At 50.5% G+C, this 8,906-nt stretch overlaps 1 protein-coding gene across 1 annotated transcript in view; it reads left to right on the forward strand.

The window, feature by feature from the left end:
• Positions 1 to 8,132, forward strand: part of NRAP (nebulin related anchoring protein) — a 95,075-nt gene extending 86,943 nt beyond the window's left edge. Inside the window, exons 40-42 of the mRNA XM_083150242.1 lie at positions 1,573 to 1,884; positions 6,403 to 6,546; positions 7,673 to 8,132. Of these exons, the coding sequence (XP_083006368.1) occupies positions 1,573 to 1,884; positions 6,403 to 6,546; positions 7,673 to 7,774 (558 nt within the window). The 3' untranslated portion in view covers positions 7,775 to 8,132. The remainder of the gene's footprint in view (positions 1 to 1,572; positions 1,885 to 6,402; positions 6,547 to 7,672) is intronic.
• The last annotated feature ends 774 nt before the right edge of the window (positions 8,133 to 8,906 follow it).

Raw genomic sequence — 8,906 nt, forward strand, 5'->3', positions numbered from 1 at the left:
AAAACCAGCATCCAATCAGCTCCTACTTGTCATATTAAAGGCTGGGTTTGAAAAATAACAGTTGCTGATTGGCTGTCATTTATCACTCCCCGTATCACTTTTTAAATCTCAGTATATCTGGCCCTGCGAAAGAGCTTGCCTTACCAGGAGATTTGGGACCTAGATCTACATTATCACAAATGGTCTATTGGGCCGATTCAGCCCTGAGCGCAGGGCTGCGAATTCGCAGCCGTGGCGATCGTCGGAGGACCGTGCATGGCCATGGTCTGCAGTGCGCATGTGTGAGCCTGTGATCGGAGGCCATACACTGGCTGATTGACAGGCGTCCAGCGTCCCACAGGCAGTCCGTGCCGTTGGCAGCAGCCCCAATCCCCCCACGGCCATCGCAGCCCCGAGTACGTATTGACTTATGCGGTGCTGCAGTGCACACTGGGGGAATCCATTTGATTGGGAAGTGGATTTTCTCCTCTGCGCACAGGGGCAGTCCTCCTCTTAGGTGGGGAGGGGGCTAACTGATTGCAGGGCTGCAAAAAGTTGCAGTCCTGCGATCAGGACTGAATCAGTCCACATGTACTATGCTTTAGAGAGAGAGAAGGTGGGGATACAGTACCAGCCAATCAGCTCCTAACTGTTATTTCTGAACCGCAACATATAACATGACAGTTAGGCGCCGATTGGTTGGCACTTTATCTCTCTCCACTGTATTGCTCTCCAAGGCTTAGAACATATACTTCTTTATCTCGGAGCAGAGTCTGAGTAACACCCAATAGTAGTGGCGGCTCTTACCTCTGTGGAGGAGGGGGGACTGCCGCGATGTGGTCCCCCCCCCCCTCTGCTGCTGCTGTCACCATTCTCATGGTCCCCACCGCTGCCGCCGCCTATCCCAGTCTCAGCTTCTTCTGCGCATGCGCTAGGCCCCAGCCTCTATGGACTGCTATTGCAGCAGTCCCCAGAGGCATATTTAGTGTCCCGGATCCAGCGGATGCGCAGTATTGTCCTCGTACTGCACATGTACAGAACCCACTTTTTATGGCCTGCCGCTCAGCAGCCCATATAGAGGCGTCCCGGAGGGAGGGAACACCTCCCAATGGGACTGCCTTGGGTGACTGGCAGGTCGGACTTCCAATAGGAAGTCACTGCCAGTCACAGTGAAGCCAATGCAGTCTCACAGACTGCATCTGACTTCACTTAGAGAACAGCCCTGCAGCCCATAGGTAAAAACCGCCACTGCCCAATAGTAACCTAGGCAAGGTTCTGGTTTGGATCCCCTCCCCCACCCACAACGGTATTAAAGTAGTCCCTAGGCTGGAATCTGGGTTGCCGAATGGATGATACAGCCCTGGTTTAGTGCTGTAATATACTATATCACGCCACAGAATAATGCCTGCCAAGGAAATATTAATAGTGATTACATTTGCTGACTTTCTTCTTAGCGACGTGTTTCGCTTACTTGGCTTTGTACAGATCCACCTACTTGTATGTGCATCCTTTCCCTGCACCTACTCTGTTCTACTGCCTGTCCTTATTACACACCTGGGGACACGTGCTGATCAGTATGTGTGTCCCTTGCAGTACCGCTACAAAGAAGCCTTTGTCCAGGACAGGGGCCACCAGATTGGATTCCGCAGTGTGGGCGACGACCCAAAAATGCAGCACGTGATGAGGGTGAGCAAGCTGCAGAGCGACCGAGAGTACAAGAAGCTGTCAGAGGAGTCCAGATCCCAGGTCCGGAGTCATATGGATCAGCCAGGGTTCATCCAGGCCAAGAAGAGTCAGCAGCAAGCCAGCAACGTCAACTACCGCCAGCCCCTGCACCAGTACACGTGTGACCCCCAGCAGCTGACGCTGAGACACGCCAAGCAGGCGCACAGTCTTCAGAGCGACGTGAGTATCATACGGTAACAGGGATAAGTGATTTCTTTTACTTAATGATTTAGGGGTCTATTTACTAAGCCTTGGAGAGAGATAAAGTACACAGAGATACATTTACAGCCAACCAGCATAGACTAGGGTATCGCATACGGCATAGACTAGGGTATCGCATACGGCATAGACTAGGGTATCGCGTACGGCATAGACTAGGGATATCGCGTATGGCGTAGACTAGGGATATCGCGTACGGCATAGACTAGGGATATCGCGTATGGCGTAGACTAGGGTATCGCGTACGGCATAGACTAGGGATATCGCGTATGGCGTAGACTAGGGTATCGCGTACGGCATAGACTAGGGATATCGCGTATGGCGTAGACTAGGGTATCGCATACGGCATAGACTAGGGTATCGCATACGGCATAGATTAGGGTATCACGTACGGCATAGACTAGGGATATCGCGTATGGCGTAGACTAGAGTATCGCGTACGGCATAGACTAGGGTATCGCGTACGGCATAGACTAGGGTATCACATACGGCATAGACTAGGGTATCACATACGGCATAGACTAGGGTATCACGTACGGCATAGACTAGGGTATCGCGTACGGCATAGACTAGGGTATCGCGTACGGCATAGACTAGGGTATCGCGTACGGCATAGACTAGGGTATCACATACGGCATAGACTAGGGTATCACATACGGCGTAGACTAGGGTATCACATACGGCGTAGACTAGGGTATCGTGTACGGCGTAGACTAGGGTATCGTGTACGGCATAGACTAGGGTATCACATACGGCATAGACTAGGGTATCACATACGGCATAGACTAGGGTATCACATACGGCATAGACTAGGGTATCACATACGGCAGTGGTTCCCAAACGGTGTGCCGTGGCTCCCTGGGGTGCCTCGGGACACTTGCAGGGGTGCCTCGGGTTGGTCGTCCAGGACCAATTCAAATTATTTATGATCAATTATTTCTGGACTAAACCAGTGTTGGTGGCTGTCAATCATAAAATGTGTACAATCAGAACCAAATCCTGCCCTTTACCACGTAACTGAACCTAAGAAGGACATATAGACACAATCTACTTAATTTGATATATATTTTTTGGGGCCTAGGGTGCCGTAGAAAAATTCTGATACTCTAGGGTGCCGTGATTAGAAAAAGATTGGGAACCCCTGACATACGGCATAGACTAGGGTATCACATACGGCGTAGACTAGGGTATCGCGTATGGCATAGACTAGGGTATCACATACGGCATAGACTAGGGTATCACATACGGCATAGACTAGGGTATCACATACGGCATAGACTAGGGTATCACATACGGCATAGACTAGGGTATCACATACGGCATAGACTAGGGTATCACATACGGCATAGACTAGGGTATCGCGTACGGCATAGACTAGGGTATCACATACGGCATAGACTAGGGTATCACATACGGCATAGACTAGGGTATCACATACGGCATAGACTAGGGTATCGCGTAAGGCGTAGACTAGGGTATCGCGTACGGCATAGACTAGGGTATCACATACGGCATAGACTAGGGTATCACATACGGCATAGACTAGGGTATCACATACGGCAGTGGTTCCCAAACGGTGTGCCGTGTCTCCCTGGGGTGCCTCGGGACACTTGCAGGGGTGCCTCGGGTTGGTCGTCCAGGACCAATTCAAATTATTTATGATCAATTATTTCTGGACTAAACCAGTGTTGGTGGCTGTCAATCATAAAATGTGTACAATCAGAACCAAATCCTGCCCTTTACCACGTAACTGAACCTAAGAAGGACATATAGACACAATCTACTTAATTTGATATATATTTTTTGGGGCCTAGGGTGCCGTAGAAAAATTCTGATACTCTAGGGTGCCGTGATTAGAAAAAGATTGGGAACCCCTGACATACGGCATAGACTAGGGTATCACATACGGCGTAGACTAGGGTATCGCGTATGGCATAGACTAGGGTATCGCTACGGCATAGACTAGGGCAGGGGTCTTCAACCTTTCCGACAGTGTGGGCCACATTAAAAAATTCAACGAAGCCACCAGTAGTGTCACTGGTCAGAAAGGGGTAATTCTAGATAACCAGCACAGCCCCCATAAAGCACAGCACTTCATAGATAGACAGCACAGCTCCCTCCCCCCCAAACATAGGCATCTCCACACAGCCCCCCCACCATTGATAATCAGCACAGCACTGCAAGCCCCCCTACCCCATAGTCAGCACTGCACAGCCAGATGCTCCCCTCCCACAATATTCAGCACAACATTGCAGCCAGCTTACCCCCCCCTCCTGAAAGTCAGCACAGCATTGCAGCCAGCTCACCCCCCCCCCCAGTCAGCACCGCATTGCAGCCATCTCACCCCCCCAGTCAGCACCGCATTGCAGGCAGGCAGCTCACCTCCCCCTCCTCTTAAGAAATCTGCCTTAATCTCCGGGCGGGACGTGTGCGCAGCTTCAGGAAATCCACAATGTGCATGTCCCGTCCACCCCAGCCACTGCACGTCCTCCACCGCCGCGTCCCCCATGTAAAGGGATGAGCGTAGAAGGTTTGGGCTTTTTTAAACGGCACTTACAGGGTTGGTTTTTTTTTTAAATGGCATTTACAGGCGGGCCAGTCAAAACAACGCGGGCCATGGGTTGAAGACCCCTGGACTAGGGTATCGCGTACGGCGTAGACTAGGGTATCGCGTACGGCATAAACTAGGGTATCGCGTATGGCATAAACTAGGGTATCGCATACGGCGTAGACTAGGGTATCGCGTACGGCGTAGACAAGGGTATCGCGTACGGCGTAGACTAGGGTATCGCGTACGGCGTAGACTAGGGTATCGCGTACGGCGTAGACTAGGGTATCGCGTATGGCGTAGACTAGGGAATCGCGTACGGCGTAGACTAGGGTATCGCATACGGCATAGACTAGGGTATCGCATACGGCATAGACTAGGGTATCGTGTACGGCGTAGACTAGGGTATCGCGTACGGCGTAGACTAGGGTATCGCGTACGGCGTAGACTAGGGTATCGCGTACGGCATAGACTAGGGTATCGTGTACGGCGTAGACTAGGGTATCGCGTACGGCATAGACTAGGGTATCGTGTACGGTGTAGACTAGGGTATCGCGTACGGCATAAACTAGGGTATCGCGTACGGCGTAGACTAGGGTATCGCGTATGGCATAAACTAGGGTATCGCGTACGGCATAAACTAGGGTATCGCGTACGGCATAGACTAGGGTATCGCGTACGGCGTAGACTAGGGTATCGCGTACGGCGCAGACTAGGGTATCACGTACGGCGCAGACTAGGGTATCACGTACGGCGTAGACTAGGGTATCGCGTACTGCATAGACTAGGGTATCGCGTATGGCATAGACTAGGGCAGTGATTTTCAACCTTTTTACCTTGTGGCACACTAAATAGGACTTTAAAATTGCCAAGGCACACCCTAAGATCCCCACAGGGCAAAACACATTGGCCACCACAGGAAAAAAAAAAAAACCTATTGGCCCCCACATTAAAAACAATCACAATGATCCCCACAGGTAGCAAAAATAAAATACATTGGCATGAAAAGAAGAGACCAGTAAATAACAGTTGAACTGGTGGTGGCTGTAAATGGGTTTGGGCATCTCTAAATCTGGGGGCACACTTCAGAACAGCTCAAGGCACACTAGTGTGCCACGGCACACTGGTTGAAAAACACTGGACTAGGGTATCGCGTACGGCATAGACTAGGGTATCGCTTACGGCATAGACTAGGGTATCACATACGGCATAGACTAGGGTATCACATACGGCATAGACTAGGGTATCACATACGGCATAGACTAGGGTATCACATACGGCATAGACTAGGGTATCGCGTTTCGTTACTATTCAGCAACTTCCTCAGAGGTGTATCTTGTCAACGCCTGCATGGCGGCAGGTATAATAGATTCAGTATTAAATCCCGGCGGTCGGGATCCCGGCGTTCAAAATCTCGACGCCGGAATCCCGACCGCCGAAATCCCCACAAGGGGGGGACGTGGATCGCCCCCCCTTGCAGGCTCGCTGCCCTCGCCACGCAGCGGGCCAGGTGCCTCGCCACGCTAGGGCACACTAATTTATTCTCCCTCCGAGGGTGTTGTGGACACTCACGGAGGGAGAAAGTGTCGGGATTTCGGCGGTCGGGATTTTAAACGCCGGGATCCTGACCGCCGGGATTTACACTGCATCCCGGTATAACACCAGGAATGTGTAGGATAGAACTCGGTGTACACATGTCAACAAATAATATATTATAATACAGTATAATACAGTATAAGGGATGTTAATATATTTATACTCCTGTAAATTAGATCTGGAAGATTCTGACAGACGTCTTCTGTGTTATGGTTATTAGAAGATGCCCAGGATTTGTGTCCTGTATATACAGTGTAATATCCTCAACATTCACATTAAGGATGTGCGTTATATATTAAATGTTTGTGTAACACATCTTTTCCATCTGTCTTCAGGTAAAGTACAAGTCTGATCTGAATTGGATGAAGGGTGTGGGCTGGACCCCTCCGGGTTACTACAAGGTAGAACTAGCCCGTCAGGCGGCACAGTTAGCGCACGCACAGGACGGAGATCCCATGGCAGACACGGAACACTCAGTGGTAAGTACTATGACACAGACCTACTGATACCCCACAGATACAGGGACAGCCTGCCCGCCTCACAAAAAGATCACTTCCCTTCCATACGGTCAGGATATCATTAGGGTACTGTACCTAGGAGGTCACCCTACACTGTTCTCATCTATGTCTAGGTTGCTTAATGCAGAGTAATCTGGGGTATGCTCTCTGAGATTACTAATACTCCTTTCACACCGCACAAATAACCCAGGTCGATGCCGGGTTGTTGCCGGGTCGACCCGGGCCAGGGTGCGGTGTGAAAGGGCAATTTTGATAATCTCAGGTCCAGCAATCCTGCAACCCGACCCAGGATAAAAGAAGTGTTATTCCTGGGTCGGACCTGGGTTGCTGGGCAGAGTGAACGGGTAAACCGGGTCAAGCAACCTGGGTCCCCTTCACTTCTATGGAGGAGGCAGCAGTGTCACCTCAGTTGGTTCAGACGCCATCGATGGTGATACTGCAACCAGCCATTGATGGTAATAAACTATGTGATGGATAACCATTGATTGTTTTAGCTATTGATGGTCACCCATTTTCATTGACTGACTGGCCGGTGGGCCAATCAGAATGTGAGGCGGAGCTTCAGGGTTGTCGGAGAGCGGAGCTATGCTCACTATCCCGGCACCTTGGGCGAAAAAAAAAACGGTTCTGCTGCAACGTCTGGTTCTCCCCCATCAATTTCTAATCATCGATGGCCGATGGCCATCCCTAGTCCCTCCCAGGACGGACCCGTGTCAAAATTTGTGATGTGAAAGGGGTGCAAGCAAGACAGCACCCACCCATAGGTGTTGGTCTGATGAAGGGCAGGCTGCCACCCTCACCCAGGTGCATGGTGCAGCCGCAGACAGCAGCTTCACTGGTAAGAAGTGTGCCCCTTCATACTATGAGGGCACCCTCAAAACCCTAGTACACAGGGAGCAGAGGAAATTATATCCCACGCCCTGGCTGGGCCACGGACTCCCACACCCTGGCTGGGCCACGGACTCCCACACCCTGGCTGGGCCACGGACTGCCTCTCTGTGACGGCTTGTATTCCCCGCCAATAGCCCCTATGAGTATCATTTGCAGCTCGCTGACTCTAATATCAGATACATGTAATTTCCTTTAGGGTGAAGCAGACGCACACCCCCTACACCAGGGCAGCGTCAACCCAGATGCCTCGGAGATCCTCCAGGTGAGACGGAGGAGAGCGCTTCCCATGATAAAGTGAGCGAGTCTGGAACGGGGACCCCGGCGCGTCGCAGCAAGGAGACAGATTTGGTGGCTGCTGCATTACACAGTTATTCCTGCTTGCATTGTTCTGCACTGTTCGGTTGGCTAATATTATTATTATTATTAATAATGAACCAGTGGCATAGTCACTCGCCTCACTGGGAGCATCTGTAGTACTTATTGCTATAGATTGGAGTACTGTGGTATTACAGAGGGGAAAGGGGCAATTTCTTATTATTGGTGCTTAGTGGGCTCAGAGTACTGAGTGTTACCTCCAGGGGGCAGTGTAGTTATAGTGTGATCTAGAAGTAAGTCCTGATATAACGCAGGAGAATAAGAATCGCCTGATGAACCAGTAGGCTGTTAGTATAGGGTGCCAGGACCGGGGAGGGGGGGGGGGGGGGGGGGCTTGCAGGTGACAGCCGAGTAATAAAATGAAGGTCTCATTTATTCCATGCTTATTAGCTATCACCCACAGTTTCTGTCTGCAAATGGGTGTTGGCTATTGGGGTGCACGTGTTAGGGCAGTTAGGTGGGGTGGGATGGGACCCCACAGTCCGCCACCCCCTGGCACTACTGGCAGAACACTGTGCTGTGCCTTTGTACTGGCAGACTGGCAGGATCAGTTTTGTACTAGAAGTATCAATAAAACAGATTATTCTCATTATTTGTAGGATTCTGATTTGTTTGTACTGAATAAACGTAAGTAATGCACCAGTGCCCCTGTGTTCTCACTGAGCGCCCGTACACTGAGTCCTGCTCTGTACATCCAGCGGGCAGTGACCCCCGGGCCGCAGGACACCATATGTATAGGGTCACAGGTCGCCTGACTCTGTTTACTGTCCTTCTCGGCTAGTTACACAAGAAACAAGAGCTGGCAAAATATACAGCGGGTCCCTGTGTTACACATTGGCACAAAACCTCCCAACTCACCCTCCGTGCCACATCATAGAGTACTAAGGACATGATTCTGATTTGGAAGTAAAGCAAAAAAAAAAACATTGGGTGAGATTTAATAGGATAAGAGATTCAAAAAGTGAGAGATTTGGTAAGAAATCTCCAGGGTTTTTTTAAAGCGGCAATCATTTACACTGCAAAACCAGTTTGATTTTGCAGTGTAAATGATTGCC

The sequence above is a fragment of the Crinia signifera genome, chromosome 6 (genome assembly GCF_055691185.1).
Source record: "Crinia signifera chromosome 6, ASM5569118v1, whole genome shotgun sequence".
Taxonomy (NCBI): domain Eukaryota; kingdom Metazoa; phylum Chordata; class Amphibia; order Anura; family Myobatrachidae; genus Crinia; species Crinia signifera.